Source organism: Cataglyphis hispanica, chromosome 21, assembly GCF_021464435.1.
Source record: "Cataglyphis hispanica isolate Lineage 1 chromosome 21, ULB_Chis1_1.0, whole genome shotgun sequence".
Lineage (NCBI taxonomy): Eukaryota > Metazoa > Arthropoda > Insecta > Hymenoptera > Formicidae > Cataglyphis > Cataglyphis hispanica.
The window spans coordinates 203756-221535 of NC_065974.1; the positions used below are offsets into that span (position 1 = coordinate 203756).

Below are 17780 nucleotides of genomic sequence, written 5' to 3' on the forward strand. Positions count from 1 at the left end.
CAAAGGGGTTTAATATCAAGTTATCAGGGGAATAATATCATGTTCTGTAATTTATATTATATAAAAATGAATACAGTCTTAAATTCTAGTCTTATTTTAATTTCATATAATAAAATTGAATCATTTCCTGTTCTGCTGGCCTTGGCGCAAATCCTAAAAACAAAAAGATACATATATATTCATATATAAACATACATATGTGTATGTATATATTGCAAACTTTATAATTATATACATATGTATATGTTAAATAATCTCAAATTTAATTTTTTTTTGGATATTCATATTAAATTATTTTGTTATATATATATATATATATATATATAAATAATTTAATATGAATATATATATATATATATATAATAATAATGAAAATATTTGAAAATTTTTATGAAGCTATAATTATATATTCCACTCATTGATATTCTTATCTCTTGTTCCTTAATTGTTAATAAAATATCAAATCTATTTGTATTAAAATTATATTAATAACTATTTGTATTTATAATTACCCTGGGGAAGTTGCGGGCAGGAGGTGTTCTGATACGACGATCAGCCTTTGACCTGTTGCGAACTACTTTGGAATGAATGGCGCAGGAGACACAGTAGTGGAGCTTAGCGTACAATTTTGGCAGCTGGTAAGATTGGTAAAAACTAGCCTCTGTTATATCTCTAACAGCAGCTGCCTCCACTATATTTCTAATCACAAATTTTTTAATTGCCTTGTCCTTAGGGACGCAGCGAGCACAGTTAGTGCAACGAACTGGATTTACATGGCCACGACCATGCTTGGCACGTCCACCATTCCTACGTTTGCAAGTCTGTAAAATAGATACGGAATTAAATCAAGTATATATTAATGCACTTATAAAATATAAACAGTATTAAACTAGTTATATTAAATAGTACAGCGACCATGTGGTCGCTTCACTTCATAATATAAACACTGTTTTGGCACGAAAAAGAATATTCATTTTTCATAAAATTTATTTCAGAAAATATTTGCAAAACGTAAAATGCGCCAAGTATTAAAGTAATTAAATTAATAAACTACAAATAATATAAATTACCATTTTGTATCAACACTTTCTTCCTCTGCTTCTCTAGATCTCTTCGGAATTTGCCTATGAGTATAAAGTGGAAGTTAGCATATAAAAATCGCTACGTGCTACTGTAGGTAAATAAAATGGTCGGTAATGTCATTAATCTTTAGTATCCCCGGGCCCATTGAGACCACCGTGTGAAGAAAATTTGTCCAATTTTTAAAATACCTCATCGCTAATGTTGAAAAAATCTAATGAAAAAAGTTAATGTTGAAATATGTGGGAAATTTATACTTTTCTATGCAATAAAAAATAAATCTAAAATAATTTTAAGTGTAAAATTGTGGTTGTAATATACAATACAATTCTCCAATCTATTTCTACAGAAAAGATATATGTATAATTACATATATACATATGTGACTATTTATAAGAGTTGAATTTGTACATTGTAAAATTATAAATTAAACTATCTTTTTTCGCGAAAAATATTGTACAGAAAGACAACTTTAGTAAAAATTGCAATGTATCTGTAATTAAATTAATTTATTTTATTATTTTATTAAAATTCTCAATGTGATATAATTATCGCAAGCTGCATGAAACAATTTTTATTTATAAGAGTTTCTCCATGAATACACTTCGGCGAACAGCATTATTGCAACCTTCTTTATATTTGTACCATATTCCGTGTTTTGTCAAAATATTCTGCATTACGGAATATCCTTTTTGCGATTTTGGGGAAATGCGATTCGGCAATTTATTTTCGTTATCATTCGTAATAATATTTCCGAAAAAATCTTTATATACCTAAAATTTTTAAATATAAAATGGAAGAATATATTGCTTAACTACATAGTATAATACAATATATAAATCTTTCAAGTGTATAATGTGTAGGAAAAAAGATGGATAAGACTTACTATTTCCTTTAATGATATCGCATTTTTTCCCGATTTTGCGTTATTTGGTGGATTGGGAGATTTATCCTTATTATCTTTATTATTTTTTGTAATTTCGGACTTTTCTGAATTTGTCGTATTTTCAAACGAACTAAGTCCACCAAGTCCCATCGAGATACTTGCCCGCTTTAAACGCTCAACCTCCAATTCTTGCGCAATTATTTGCTGTACCGCGTAAGCAAGATGCCGATGCGGATTGCAATTGGGAAGAACACCGATTTCCAAAATATTACTAAAGACATTTATAAATTTTAATACAATGCTGAAATATAAATGTGCATTATTAATTGTTGTATCATTGTTGCAACATACGGATCCAAATTATAGATGTAGCCTCCTTGAGGATTCTTTTCTTGCACAAACGATAAACCAAAATCAAGCATCACGTTTATTATTCTAGCGAGATCAGCTTTCTCTTTCGACGAATATAAATGAGAAGGTACTGTACGTAATTTGGGTGCTAGGAGGTCCGGTAAAAAACCAGCGATGTCCATAATTAAAGTAAAAGCATCGCGTCCACATACTCTTCGTATCGCCGTTAAAATACCCGTGCTTTTTGCCAATTTCTGAACTACCTGAAAGAAAACCGGCGAAGATAGCAATGTAATTAAACATTTATAATATTTATCAGAATATATCAAAAAAGATATATATATATATATATATATATATATATATATATATGATATCTGCATAATTTATAAGATCATATAATCTTTTTGCAAAGGAGTAACATTAATTTTTGAATATAAATTATTACATGAAAAAGAGATGTACAAACTTTTGATAATGAATCATCAACTTAAATACATCAGAATTAAAATTTTCATTTAATTGGATAATACTTACTTCACTAACAATAGTAGGATAAGACAATTTCACTTTTTGTGTTCGGGCAAGATGCAAATGCCATGCAATAAATCCATAATTCGTGTAGGGCATAAGTGACCAAACTTGCTTGTGTGTAACAAGCGATGTTATTAAATCATAAAATTGAAACCATTCCAGGGACATGGATACATTATCAATTTTCTTATCGCAGATTTCAGGATAATTATGAAATATTCCTTGTGCCAATTTTTCCGATTCACCTAATAAATGAAAAATATATATTTTTTTATTTATGAATTATAAATAACATTTATGTTTCTAATATAGAAAAATTATAATGTACACTAATTGTAATGCATGAAGTTAGTTTTAATAATTTACCATTCTGCACCATTCTCAATATATTCTGGATTCTTTCAGGTACAGGAATCACTCCTCCTTTGTTCATAGGAACTGTTAATATATTTTTCCACAAATCAAATAAATTTTTACGAGTATCCTTCAGGCCTAGAGATATATTATCTTTTAAATTAGTGCCACCCATGTACTGTAATGCTCCTACACAAGCTCGAACATCACAACCAGATCTTTCTGCTATTTTTACAAGATTACCAAAATCTACATTTAACTTTTCCTTTCTCGCTATCTCCATTAGACGTTCTGCTAATCTTAAAGGACTTACTTCTGGTACCGGAATTATTATAGCAGCGGCTCTTAATGTTCTGTATAAATTCAATTCAATTTATTTAAAATATATCATTCGTTCTTTTTTAATCCAAGCATATTATGTTTCTAAACTATGTGAATATTCTATATAGCACTTTTAATTAAAGAATTACCTTAATGTTGGTGCGTATGGTTCATTACAGATGCACACTACAGGACGTGCACAGCCATCCGACGTTTTCTCCGATTGCCCCTTGCTCTTTTTAGTTTTCGATATTAGTTTACCTTGAACAAATTTTAAAAGAAGTTCGATAGATGCAGCCGGTGCACCATCAATCTCATCAAAAATTAAACAATTTGGTCGGGGATCCGCGCCTATTACAGCTTTCATCTCTGTTGAAGCAAGAAGGATCTGTCTGGAACAAAAATGTTATGTAATTTTCAAATGTATATAAGAATAATATCGTATGTAAGTATTATGCATTACCTAAATGTATCTGGACTCCTTTCATCACTTGCATTGATTTCTACTACATTATAACCAGCATGCCTGGCTGCTATATGTGCTAAAGTCGTTTTTCCCAATCCAGGTGGTCCACTAAGTAAGGCTATCCTTTTTACTGGATATCCTTTGCTATCCACTTCTTCGATATCTTTTTCATCATCAATATCTTTTTTCTTTCCAAATGCAGGCAGCTGTTTTTTCTTTGGTTTCGCGATGTTTCGATTAAATACTATTTTATCCCAAAGTTTCAACCAATATAAGAGTTGCCTGTTAACTGTTTCGTCTGAAAGTAATTCTAAATACGATCGAGGACGATATTTATCTACCCATAATTCGTCATTAATTATGTTATTAGTATCACACAAATTAGATACTGGTTGTACTAATAATTTTGTCGACATCTGTAATACAGCAAAATATCATTACTATAACAAAAAAAGATAATATAAAGAAAAATTCCAAAATAAACATACAATTTCTTGGGCTTGAGCTTTTAATTGTTTGTAAGATATCGACAGCAGATTAGTAATTGGTTTTTTGGCCTGTTTAATGTCATTTCGCACATTTCTAACTCTAATGTATAAACGCTGGGAATCATATAATCTTGTGACCGCCACAAAATTCCATGGTGGAACTCGTAAAGAAATGGAATTCTTCTTGCTGTATTAAATACAATATAGATTAACCAGATCATACTCTACATTATATAGATCATACCAGATTATATTTCATTAATTTCCTTACTTCTCATTACATTTTGTTTTCATCATTGCATCTCCATCATGTTCATGTAATAACTGCCTTGCATTTAATATTTTTTGAATGACATCTTCAGGTTGATCCCAACGAAGTTTCTTTTCTTTTGGCTCCTTAACAAAATCATCATCAACTAAAAAGAAAAACAAAAAAAATAAACTTTTCTAATATTATCTGAAAAATAATCAAGCTTTTGTATGTGTGCAGTTTTCCAGTGGCTATCATACCTGAAACATTTGTCTCTAAAAGATCAGAGATGTCACCAAACAATTCTTCATAATTACGTTTTTTACTACTGCTAGGCATATTGTCAGATTCTTCATAACGTTTTTTATTATTACTAGATGCATCGTTGTCAATAACTTTGTCAAAAGAAACAGAAGTTTTATTGCCTGTTTGATCTTTATTTCTGTTTGCTGTTCGAGATACTCCACTAGGACCAGGTCGTGCCAGTGTCTCAAGTTCTTTATCCAAATATAATCAATTATATAATTTGAATTTAATAAATCATTTAATGATACAATGAAAATATAATAGAGTATAAAAAAATACTAAAATGTAGAGAGAAATATTAATATCTTCTGCATTAATGAATAAAAGAATCACAGATAAGGTAATAAAGAATTTACCCTCTAATTCTCTCAGAGCTTCATAATCTGCCTGATAGACAAAATCGAATTCTTCGTCCGGATTTGGGAATTCATCAGCCATCTCGAAAATTTAATAGACAGAATGAATCACAATGTAAAAGTTAACTAAATGACTAACATTTTAATACAAAACTTTTTATGTGACATTTCTTCCCGCCTTTTATCACATCGCGTATGACGTATGATAAACATGTGCGAAAATATAAATCGCCCTCTTAAAGTTGCGACTCGAATCACAACGTACTTTAAACTCTACATATTTGTCGGTAATTAAGAATTCAGATATTATATATATATATATATATATATATATATATCAAAAGAAACATTTGGATATCAATATTTTTTTATGGATTATGTTATTATAATAGGACGGTATAAAATAAATATATTACATAGAGTAAAATAAATTTTATTATTGCACAATATTATTCTTCTTTTAAATATTGCAAGTATAATGTATACATATATATATTTTTTATTAAAAGTTATGTGCTTTTGTTTTTTACATTTTAATATTTTATTAGTCAAATTTTTTTTACATAGTTAACAACATAGAAATATATATCTTGTAATATAAGAACATATGAGGTCTGGAATCTCGTTGCAATTTCGATTCAACTCACGCATTGCTTGCGAAAATATGTATAACAAATTCTCATTTACTTTGACATATTAAACGATATTCTTACGTTTTATTATAAAAAAAAAAATCGTACAAATTCTTGAAAACAATATCAAGTTCAGTTTTTCAATAAATGATATTTAAAATTCATTATGTGCTCTAAAATATTTAATCATGTATTAATTTTTATAATTTAATATTAATTTTTTCAGTTACTTTTATAACATAAAAAATGATATATAAATATCAATTATATATAACTTTTTAAACAAGTATGGTAAGTTTTCTAAATTTTCAAGCACATGCACGATATATTGGCTGCCATCTATCTCCATTAACGAATAAGAATATCATAAGTTATCTACATTAATATAATATAATATAAGCTTGATTATCGGCATTTTCACGTGAGAGACGTCATTAATTATTGTGTAGAATGACTCGAATAAAGAAAGAGCTGTGTGTACTGCTGCCTACTATTTCATGGCGATTTTAATTATTATGCTTCGGAAAATGTCTAAGCTCAAAATATAAATCATAGTAAATCAATGTAAATCTTTAAAAATCGATGCCACACAGATATAGTCTTTGGTGCCTATTTATGTTACTAATGGAAGTAAATTAAAGATATAAATTTCTTTTAATATGGAAGTACACATTGATACTACGTTTTTTTCTCATGACACAATTTGTTTTAAAATGGCATGCTTGTTGTTACTGAAAATTTGACGCGCAATAATTCCATCAACTATATGCAAAAGCGCAATATTTTTCTAAAAATGTGCAAGAGATTATATAAAATTGTAAATTGTAATAAAATTATCTTGTAAATATTAAATTGTATAGAATATGTATAATTACTTAAATACTGTGCATTCTTTGTTATAAATATATGGCTGATTGATATATAAAGCTACATCATGTGTGGTACTTTCTTAGCAAAGAATTATTGCAAAAATGTACAGATTCAATATCAAGCTCAATATCTGTTTGTGGTCAAGTGTTGTAAAGACATTTCAATATTCAAATGCAATTTGTGGATGCTAATGCAATCCATTTGCTTATCTTCTATGACGTCCCAGATATGCTTTACAATTTGGGCAAGTGTGATGAACATCCATGCATTCATCGATGCAACAAGGAATCAAGCAGCAACCGAACCAACATCTAATATAAAAGAAAAAATAATTTTACACATTACACAATACAAATCTACATGTATTTTTATAATTACCCCAAAAGCGCTATTATGATTCCTGAGACATAAGCAATCATGCCAGGTTCTGTCTTTGTCGTTGTATCTATTTCAGCATGGCAATGTGGACAAATCGTATGGGTCGAGTGTGGCCCAACCGGAACAATAGTCGTAACTATAGTTGGTCCATTTGCATCTATAAAATGGTAACACAATAAGAAATAATATGTATACATATGTACTAATTAACAATTATACAATTTATAATTAAGTGTTCACAATATTTTTTATCAGACTTACAAGCTTGCGCTGGTGTAAATGGACTGGCAGGAGGAACTCCTCCTCCTATATTCTGAGAGTAAGAGGGTGGTGCATATGGAGGAGGTTCATAAGGTGGCGGTGGTCCGTTTTTATGCATAGCGTTTATCTATCTGTTAAATAAATTATAAAATATGTACAATACATCATATGCAAAGTTACATTAATTGTTATTAATATTATTAATTCGATATTACGAATACAGAACGCGTACTGATATATTCGAATTCTACCGTGCGACAAAACGCGAACGTCACATATTTAAATCAGAAAAGCATTTGCAATTTAATCTATCTGATCTGTGTGTGTTGCGCGCGCGCGCGCGTGTGTGTGTGTGTAATATAAAAAACAAGGCGCGATATTGAAATGTCACAATTTAGCCTTGCCAATTTCAAAAAAACTGTTAAGACACTTTAAGTTATTAAAGACTAATTGTCGTGTAAAATAATGTTAAATTGTCTTAATTTTCCCCAAAAATAATAATATTAAAAATTAAAAATAAAAAATTGAAAAATTTACATTTTTTATTTTGAGATTTTCAAATTTCAAAATAAAGAACAAAAAGAATTTTAATTAAAAAACTTGGCCCTGCTAAAGTGAATAATATGCCATTTTTATAAAATTGGCAACGTCTAGAATTTAAAAAAAATTTTTTCTAGCTTTGTTTATCGTAATATATCAGACATGCCACGTAATTCTAAAAATGGAACAGTCATGATAAAAATATAATCGAGAATAATATGATCGATGACGATCAGTCATCGTGTCACATCTCTGTGAATCTCAGCTAATCATCTGTCGTGCAAGCAAGAGAGAAAGTCCGAGGAAATAATTTCTCACTTTAAATTGACGATGAACGTATATGACGAAATAAACTTGCGTCGAAGGCCGTTGCCCGAATACGTGCCGAGACGATTACGAAACTTGACCCGCATCTCGAATAACATCCCCGCCCTTTTTAAAGCACAGTGGCTGCATCGGACTGCATGACACTGTGCGTATAACGCTTTTCACTCGTTATATCACAATTACCTACCTTCGTCGAACAATAGCAAATCGATACTTCGATCAATTATCACACTTCCCGGAGACCTGGTCGTTGTTTCTAATCTCTGACAATGAGTAACACTTATCACGTAACACTGCAGAAAATTAAATCACCCGCAGCTTTGCGTAAACACCGGGAGATACTGTGGATTACATACAGTTTGCACAAACAGAATACAAGATTGCATGAGCATATCCGATTTCGCTAGTTTTCACGAAACCTCCATCTATATAATTTGGTTTATATTATGGCATACCGCTGAGAGGAATCGCACGGCTTGTTTTCAAAATGTCAAACATCACTTTCACATTGCACGCTTTATTTTTCCATAGCTCACGTATATGATGTATACGATTTAAACAAGAATTTGTTTTTAAATTATATTTATATCTTCTTTAAATAAATAATTAACTTGTATTAAAAATATATTATTAATATTATAAAGAGTATAAACTATATAAAATTCATAGATGGAGGCTTTCTGGGTTGCGTTCCAAAATTTACTTCTTGGAATGAAGTAGAATTTGATTGACCAATCGGAACAAGAAAATTTTAGTTCCTTTTATTCTGATTGGTCAGATCAAATGTTTTTAAAATTATGACATCAATACAAACGCAGTTCTTGTTTTTAGTCCTCCGTCTATAAGTTTCTATATGTTTATGCTCTAATCAATGTCAATATCTGTCAGTATCACGTGAACAATACGAAGATCTTCTCATGTGATCTTCCGATTCCTCCCATTTTTCGACAGCTCCAAAAACTCATATTTAATAAATATTTCCCGTTTGTTTGCAAAAAGTTTGAAAAAAGAACAATAATCCGATAAAAGAAAAAATTAATAAAATGGGTGCAGCCGTGTTACCTGTAGTAATTTTCACGATACTCTGGGGCATCGTGTTATTCCTAGGAGTAGCTCTACCACTTTTCGTTCCTAAGGGACCAAATCGTGGGTAAATAGATTTTAATGGCATTATTTGTTTTTTCTCTATTGCGCTTCATATTTATATCTCTTACAATCAACGAATATTAATTTTTTATGTTTCTCTTATAAAGAATTGCAGATCTTATAATCTGCCAGTACGACAGCACATTTTAAGACGATAACTATTTTAGGAACTATTTTAATATATTCTTTAAACAAATCAATGTTTGTTAATATATCATTACATTGTTTCATGAAATTTTAAGTATATTAATATAAATATATTAATAAATTCCAGGATACTTCAGGTTCTTTTAATATTGACGGGTTTTACGTGCTGGTTGTTGTAAGTATATTTGACTTTTGATACTTTGATATGTATTGTAACTTATGTATTAATATATAAATAAAACTTTTGATGCAGCTGGTTGTGTTGTTATATGGCACAAATGAATCCACTGATTGGGCCAAAATTAGATAATGTAACAATATTAATTATGGCTCGAGAATGGGTAAGTCATTTTATAATTAAATTTTTGTCTAAGTGAAAGTGTTATTTTAATATTTTAATATTTTGAGAAAATTGTGTAAACAATTTAAACACTGGTTAATAATTTATATTTATGAGTATTCATTGATTAGTTAAATACAGCTATTAGAAAATTGTTGCTTTATTGTTACAGGGCAAATCTATTATCAACTAATGAACATTTCATAGTAAAAATTTACTTTTAAATATGTATATCCAATTCTTCAATATATGTTACTTTTAATAAGAATGTATAGCTGCAAAGATAAAACAAAATGTTAGATGATATGTATAAATGGAATCTTATATTGATGTACAAGTATAATTTGGTTATTATTGAGAATTTAACTTTTGTATAAAGTATACATTATTGCTATTTAGAAATGCATAAGAATTTTAATGATTATATTTATCTGGATTTATCCAACTATATGTATGTATACGTATCAATATTATTTATATAACTTATATTTTTTGTTTGCTTGTGTCTCTAAAGCTACTTGCTCGTACAAATCTTCGAGCCACAACATGTCAAATATGATACGCGCGATTATTTGGAACGTATAATTTTCTTTCATGCGATTATTCCGCGATTATATACCTAATATTATATCTTAGCGTCGCGACGATACCATAATATAATATAAAAAAGTATATATATATATACATATATATTACACAAGATAAATATACTATGTGCTGTATATAATTGTGAAAGAAAAAAAATTAAAACCATGGTGTTTTATATTTATTCTTATATTATCTCTTTATTATTCCATTCTCTTGTCATAAATTAATTAAATAGATTAAAAAAACTTGTTGCTTTATATTATTATATAACAAAAAGAAATTAATAAATTTCCACATTACAATATACATAAATTATATTTTTCTTTTTAAATAGCAATTTCTTATATATTTTTGCATTTTTCTGGATACAGTATATTCTAATACATGCTTGCCTAAACATTAAATTCTTAATTTTTTTTTTTTTATTTCATTAGTCTCCCAGATAAATCTGTTCGAAAATTTTAGAAATATCCTGTATATATATATATATATATATCAATTTTGAAAATACTGTACAGACTGTTAGTAAGGCTATATTACATGCGCGCGACGAAATGGCTTTATATGAATGTACAGCCAATCAGATAATCGGACAAATCTGTTTTACATCACATGGTGTGAAATATTAGCTTTAATACATATATCGGACATCGGTCTTCTCTGTGCTCTATGCAAATGTCAAATGTCAATTGCGACGACAAGCAACACAATAATAATGGAGGCGTGCAATGCTGTTGAACGTGAAGTGGATAAGGTTTTATCGAAGTTTGGTGCTATAAATGAACATGCTGAAGCGGTGTTACGTGACCTAATCAATCACATTCAATCTCTGAAAAAAGATCTAGAAGAAGGTAAATGAGGGATTGAGAGATTCATTGTATGTCTTCCTTCCCCCAGATACTTGCCTTTTTGATCTTAATTTTCAAAGAGAGTTTGACGATCGAATCCAGAAGCTTGTATCCTTTATTCCTCGATGGAGTAAATTGATTTTTCGATAGATAAATTGTTATTTATTAATGTGTGTGCCTGTAGTTTATTTTGAAGTTTGCTAACCTTCCTAAACAGAACTCTGTCATGGAGCTTGCATACTTTATATTTATCATGTATTACTCATAGAATATCTTTCTATAAACTAGTTTTATATAATCTACATAAGGCAATCTAATCATATTCAAACATAAAGTAGAATATTTATTTTTATACTTATTTACGTTATTATTTCTTCTTGACATTGAAATATATCCTATATAATATACTAAAATATCATTCTATTGCTGAAAGAATATTTCCCATATAAAATCATGCCTAAACTTAATATATCTTTTATATATGTATTAATAAAACAAAGAAAAAAACAATTTGTTTATTTTGTATATAAATTGTATGGTTAACATTTTATATAAAGAAAAATTTATATATATATATATATATATATATATATATATATATATAAAACAAAGTATCTTTTCAATTTGATTATAAAATAAAATAGCTTGACTTTTTTTTCATTAGCGCCACCTAATCAAGAATTAACAGCTGGCCAAGTACAAATGTTAAAGCAAGCAATGACAAAAGTACGCGACACTGTACAAAGATTGGCAACAGATCACCGTGATTTGCATAGTACAGTATCAAAAGTGGGCAAGGCAATAGATAGAAATTTTATTGCTGATTTTGCAAGTACAAGCAGAGAGGATGTGTTTTCTGGACCTGAGAAGTCTCATCTTTTAAATCAAGTAATCTGTCAACACTTTTACCGTGAAGGGATGTTAAATATTGCTGATGAATTGGCAACAGTAAGTTTCTTTACTCAAATTTATATGTGTTTAATCTATTCTATTTAATGTAAAAAAGATATGTATATATTATGTATCATCTATAATATAATCTATAAGTTATATTAGTAAAAATTAATACACAGTAACTTGTTACATGTTTAAAATAATGGTTTTATTTTTTCAATCCTGTTCTTCTATTTTCCAAGTTTTAATATGTTCTTATGTAATTGCATACAAGATTATAATTGATGATATCTTCAGGAAGCAGGCATTAAAACCGAAGGCAGAAAGGAGGCATTTACAGAATTAAATTATATATTAGATTGCTTAAAACAGAAAAATCTGGAACCTGCATTAGATTGGGCTAAAAAACATAGAGAAGCACTTTTAGAACAGGTATTTCTCGACTTGTAAATATATAATATTATCTACATATTTATTTCTGCGCATAGATAATATATGAGTAATATCTTAAATCCTGCACGTTTTGTTTTAGAATTCTTCTCTTGAATTTAAGCTGCATAGACTACATTTCATAAGATTAGTTCAACAAGGCCCTAGTAAGCAGAGGGAAGCGATACTTTACGCTCGTCAAAATCTCACGCAATTTGTCGGACGTTATGAGAAAGAAGTACAATCCTTAATGGGAACGTTACTTTATTTGCCACATGGAATCCAATCATCTCCCTATAGTCACTTATTAGATCCAACCTTGTGGCTCGAAATACACGATGTTTTCACTAAGGAAGCGTGTACATTATTAGGCTTAAGTGTTGAGAGTCCGCTCTCTGTCTGGTATGTATGCATTATTTGCTTAAAACTAAGTGGAAATTGTAGAGTTGTTTAAAACACTGCAATTTAATTATTGCAGTATTAATGCCGGATCCACTGCATTACCTGCACTTTTAAACATCAAACAAGTCATGCAGCAGAGACAAGTAACCGGCATTTGGAGTGGTAAAGATGAATTGCCTGTAAGTTATAATATTGTGCAATATGTGACATATTGTATTTTACAATTCGTAATTTTAGTGATAAATTCTCTGATAAGTCAATAAGGTGCAAAAGATTTATGTTAAAGAGAAAACAATTCAAAATTAATCAGAGAATCCATTATTTAAATTAAGATTGCGTTGGTTGTGAGATATTCTATTTATATATTCAAATGTACATATATAAAGGTTAAACTAAAATATTTGAAAATATTGTACTATCTCTCCATGTTTACAGATTGAAATAGACTTGGGAAAACAAAGTCGTTATCATTCAGTTTTTGCTTGTCCCATTCTTCGGCAACAGAGTACAGAAAATAATCCTCCAATGAAACTGGTTTGCGGTCACGTTATCTCTCGAGACGCGTTAAACAAACTCGCTAATACAAATAAGTAAGTCTTTCATATGCGGCAAGACTAAAGTACAAAAGCGTGTTTTAAGTGCTGATTTAAAGTCACTTTTTAAAAGAAATCAATTTATTTTTAGGTTGAAATGTCCGTACTGTCCGGCGGAGCAGAATCCCGAAGATGCGAGACTTATTTACTTTTAAATTCTGTGATATATTACTATATATGGTAATGTATAAATATATATATGTGTGTATAGGAGTTATATATACACAAGGAAGAAAGCTAGTTTTGCAGTTTCTTTGTAATGGATTATATCGAATACGAAAGAATTTATAACAGAGTATACATGCAATAACTAAAGAATTGTAAAATCCCATATTCTATATAATTTATCATCGAAGAATTTCATGGCTCCAAATTTTAGTTATGTTATTGTGATACCAAGATTAATTCTATTTCTTGTTCTACAAAATGCAAGTGTAAGATTGTTAATTGCATCAACTCTTGCAATCTTTAAAAAAAATTAGTTTTCGAATATTGAAAGAAAAGAAAAACGGAGGAACTGTGATAGTTTTAATATTTGTGAAGTAATTGTATAATTATTCAATTATATATTGTTAGTAGACTATATATATATATATATTATATACATGTATGTACTATTCTAAGTTTATATAAATGACTTCAGCTTTGTATGCGAGTAATAACTTAAAAGTCATGTATGTGTATAAGATGCCTAACGAGTTTGTTACTAGATCTCCATAAATTTACCCAATTTTCTCACTCTAATTGTATGTATACTGGCTTGGTTTAAATGAAGTTAAATGAAGATCATTTTGTAAATATGTTCTTACATTCATTTTTGACGCATCCTAATACTTGAATAATTTTGACAGTTGTATAAAGAGAAAAATGTTATAACAATAAATAAAAATAAAAATTAGTATTGCTGGGATTGAAATCTGAAAGAATATTTTGAATTAACTCTCTGGTACCGCCGTAACATACTATATTCGGCGATATCGATCAAACAAGAATAGGAAAACCCATTGCAGTGATAGCGATAATTGTATGTAGTTTGTTCAGAAAGTTGATAGAATTTGTTTTCTTAATTTAAAATATATCAAAGAGAAGACATTTTCTGCTTCTGATTTTTCATGTAACGGAATTTTATATTAACATAAAACAAAGTATAATTTCATTAGGAATTTCTTTGATAATATGAAGAATTCTAAAGGTAAGCTGATGTATACATCTGTGTCGATTCAATTTTAATACAATAGAAATAACAAAATAGAAAATAATATAAAATTATTAAATAAATTCTACCTATTATAAGCGAAATCCAGCTCGACATTTTTTCCGCCCCTACAATCGGCAAACCACCAAACGATTGACGGAAAAGATGAACTTATTCATGGTGAAAAAATCAATCCCATTGCAACACTGCCACGTATGATCGATAAATTATTTATCTGTGAAAGTACAAATAAGCGAGATATTACACGTAAATTAATTCAAGAAACTACAGCTCAAGAAGATATTATGGAACATGATTTAAAAAGAATGATGACGACTTCTTTATATAATATTGATGAAATGTCTTCTGAAGAACTGTATACTTCTCTACATAAAATTAGAGAAAATCCACAACAGCCGTTTTCATTTTTAGCAAATATTTCCAATGAATTTTTTGACGGCAATCAGTTGTCGATGGAAACGGGGAAGTCTACGGAAATCGACGTAAGCGACTTTGAGCTCATTTTCTTATAAAAGTTATTTTGTAAAGTATATTTTATGCGTTTATTTTAAAGCTAATTAATTACATTATCAATTTATTTGAAACTGCTTATTGATTTAGATACAATTAGCTGCTGTAGCAAAGCGTATTGAGTCGAGTAAAATTTTATTGGATAAAGCTAAATCTTACATAGAAGACATGCGCCTTCGTGCTAAGCAAAATGTTTTTCCATCATGGGAAATAAATGATTGTAATATACCAAAAATACTGAAAGTATACTAATTCCTCAATAATTCGTATTAAATTTTTACTTGTACATATAATTTAAATATTTTTACAGATTACGACGATAAAACTAAGATAGAGAAAAAAGAACAATCCTCTTAAACTGTTTTGATCCTGTAAACTTGCAAAGAATACGAAATCTTTTAATTAGAGATCTTCAAAAAGCCATTTTTTTATTAGTTATATACTATGATTTAATGTTGTGTCGTTATAAATAAAAGAAAATTTATAAAATATATTTTTCACATGTTATTCACAACAAAGTGAATATAAAATTAAAAAAAATTAAAATTACGCATGGATTTGCTAGTTACGAATACACATAACATATTTCTCGTCAAATATATAAATTCATGAAAATGGAATTAAATTGAACTTAATTGCTCCCCACAGTAAACTAAATTGCCTTGTTAAATATGATATCTGGTGACATCACCACAACTTATCCAGCCATCAGAAGGAACACTCGATTAACTTACATTCTCTCATAAAGAATATAAAATAAAGCCGTTTATATAAAAAGAACAATTAATTCGAAGATAGGGACAGTCAATGTTTAATAAAAAATATTATGTTGTTTCTTCTTGATGAAATCGAGCGCACAAAATTTCTGGAACCATATTAACTTCATTGTCGAGTTTCCCATATACGCGCCGGTCATTGCTGAAAATTGTTTCGACAGTCTTGGATTGTTCTATATCGGATTGATCATTACAAACACGCTGCGAATCGCCGCGATCCTTCTTGTCGATAGACCATTGCGACGCGATCTCCTTAAATGGTTGCAAACAACTCGCATTTTGGCGTATGTTCTCCAATTCTTCATCGCAAAGACGCTCGACTTCTAACAGTCGCTGCTTATATGCATCGACAAGCGCGCGTTTATACAAATTGTAACGTTGCTCGGCTTGCTCCAAGGAATACGAGTTTTGATATTTGGCGAGATTTTTCTCGTATTCAAGTATCGTGAGCTCCCTGATACTCTGCTCCGATGTAATGTCCACAATATTATCTACAAGCCCAGTCAAAAGTTAGAATAAATATTGGAAAAAATATATCAAATATATATAGAAATACATATAAAAATTCAATATTAATGGTAAGTAATAGTAATGGTTTATTTAAATCACTCGAGAGTGGTGATTCGACGGCATAAGCTGCGGCTGCAGCTCGTGCGGCTGCAGTTGCCTCTTCGAATGCGAGGGCATCGCTTCTCTCGCGTAAAAACTGAAATTCCTCCCTCTCTTTTCTCCAGAGAGTCACCTCTTTGTCAAGTTTTTCTCGAAGACTCGTCATCTCTGAGCAAAGCTTCTGAATACGCTCCTGAAGGACAGATCTGTCAAATCGGCAAAACAATCCTTGACATTTTGGCTACAAAAAAATTGATTTTAAATTTGTTCAAAAATCTATTTCAAAGATATTTTTGTTCCGAGAAATTTCCTTTTAAGTATTTTTTAAATATTATTTCGAGAATATAACTTATAAAAGTGCAATACGCGATTCTTTTTTCACAATCAATGGATGATTCTGTATCTGTCGCGAGGGAAAATTGATTCTCGACATCGACCGACGACGTTCGTTCAGATGTGTCGTCATCATCCGACATCTCGGTGTAAATCGCGGCTATATTTTCTTCGTTTTGTGTACATTTCTCCGAGTAATATTTGGAAATTTTATAGTTTTGAGATTCCGAATCTTGAGGCAAGTCGCTTGTGACGACAGGCGTTGTCTCTGTTGAGACAACGCGCTTGTCGTCCATCACGTTTTGTTGAATATCAAGGGATGTCGTTGATCGTCGTCAATCGAGAAATTTTACGTTTATTAAAAATCTTAAGAGACCGATCTTCGAAATAAATCACATGCGCTTCCGTTTTGTTTTCGAAAAATAAAGTTTACATAAATGCGACCGTGGTGACATCGATCGATCCTTTTCTCATCTCTAACATAGATATATAGCTGCAATATTGTAAATAAGAAATTGTTCGTCATTAAAATTCTTATATAATCATAGA

The 17780-nt window shown here is 29.7% G+C and overlaps 6 protein-coding genes across 9 annotated transcripts; 2 read left to right on the plus strand and 4 right to left on the minus strand.

Annotated features, from left to right (window-relative positions):
- Positions 1–37: 37 nt before the first annotated feature.
- LOC126857349 (40S ribosomal protein S26-like) lies at positions 38–1202 on the minus strand. Its single transcript, XM_050606689.1, has 3 exons — positions 1071–1202; positions 513–821; positions 38–153 (listed from the first exon to the last, which is right to left on the minus strand). The coding sequence occupies exons 1-3, from the start codon at positions 1071–1073 to the stop codon at positions 121–123; spliced, it is 345 nt and encodes a 114-aa protein (XP_050462646.1). The 5' UTR covers positions 1074–1202; the 3' UTR covers positions 38–120.
- A 443-nt stretch (positions 1203–1645) lies between these two features.
- Positions 1646–5611, minus strand: LOC126857339 (chromosome transmission fidelity protein 18 homolog). The gene is made up of 11 exons (XM_050606667.1): positions 5393–5611; positions 4991–5227; positions 4752–4896; positions 4481–4667; positions 3990–4408; positions 3676–3918; positions 3218–3558; positions 2855–3096; positions 2318–2580; positions 1967–2237; positions 1646–1853 (listed from the first exon to the last, which is right to left on the minus strand). Exons 1-11 carry the CDS (start codon positions 5472–5474, stop codon positions 1659–1661), a joined length of 2625 nt encoding a protein of 874 aa, XP_050462624.1. The 5' UTR covers positions 5475–5611; the 3' UTR covers positions 1646–1658.
- A 198-nt stretch (positions 5612–5809) lies between these two features.
- Positions 5810–8888, minus strand: LOC126857348 (cell death-inducing p53-target protein 1). 3 transcript variants are annotated; one of them, XM_050606685.1, is made up of 4 exons: positions 8588–8888; positions 7534–7664; positions 7273–7429; positions 5810–7205 (listed from the first exon to the last, which is right to left on the minus strand). In XM_050606685.1, exons 2-4 carry the CDS (start codon positions 7649–7651, stop codon positions 7100–7102), a joined length of 381 nt encoding a protein of 126 aa, XP_050462642.1. In that variant the 5' UTR covers positions 7652–7664; positions 8588–8888; the 3' UTR covers positions 5810–7099. The 3 variants fall into 3 exon arrangements, with proteins under 3 accessions (XP_050462642.1, XP_050462643.1, XP_050462644.1); XM_050606686.1 differs by lacking the exon at positions 8588–8888 and adding an exon at positions 8392–8544; XM_050606687.1 differs by lacking the exon at positions 8588–8888 and adding an exon at positions 7766–7832.
- Positions 8889–9263: 375 nt separating this feature from the next.
- On the plus strand, positions 9264–10802 carry LOC126857350 (V-type proton ATPase subunit e 2-like). Its single transcript, XM_050606690.1, has 4 exons — positions 9264–9550; positions 9821–9868; positions 9947–10034; positions 10206–10802. The coding sequence occupies exons 1-4, from the start codon at positions 9444–9446 to the stop codon at positions 10224–10226; spliced, it is 264 nt and encodes an 87-aa protein (XP_050462647.1). The 5' UTR covers positions 9264–9443; the 3' UTR covers positions 10227–10802.
- A 371-nt stretch (positions 10803–11173) lies between these two features.
- On the plus strand, positions 11174–14585 carry LOC126857343 (E3 ubiquitin-protein ligase RMND5A). 2 transcript variants are annotated; one of them, XM_050606677.1, is made up of 7 exons: positions 11174–11472; positions 12134–12417; positions 12661–12795; positions 12896–13194; positions 13271–13373; positions 13630–13784; positions 13861–14585. In XM_050606677.1, exons 1-7 carry the CDS (start codon positions 11190–11192, stop codon positions 13940–13942), a joined length of 1341 nt encoding a protein of 446 aa, XP_050462634.1. In that variant the 5' UTR covers positions 11174–11189; the 3' UTR covers positions 13943–14585. The 2 variants fall into 2 exon arrangements, with proteins under 2 accessions (XP_050462634.1, XP_050462635.1); XM_050606678.1 differs by having other exon boundaries at positions 11220–11472; positions 13879–14585.
- Positions 14586–15932: 1347 nt separating this feature from the next.
- On the minus strand, positions 15933–17527 carry LOC126857361 (uncharacterized). Its single transcript, XM_050606711.1, has 3 exons — positions 17336–17527; positions 16899–17139; positions 15933–16780 (listed from the first exon to the last, which is right to left on the minus strand). Exons 1-3 carry the CDS (start codon positions 17525–17527, stop codon positions 16338–16340), a joined length of 876 nt encoding a protein of 291 aa, XP_050462668.1. The 3' UTR covers positions 15933–16337.
- Positions 17528–17780: the final 253 nt, after the last annotated feature.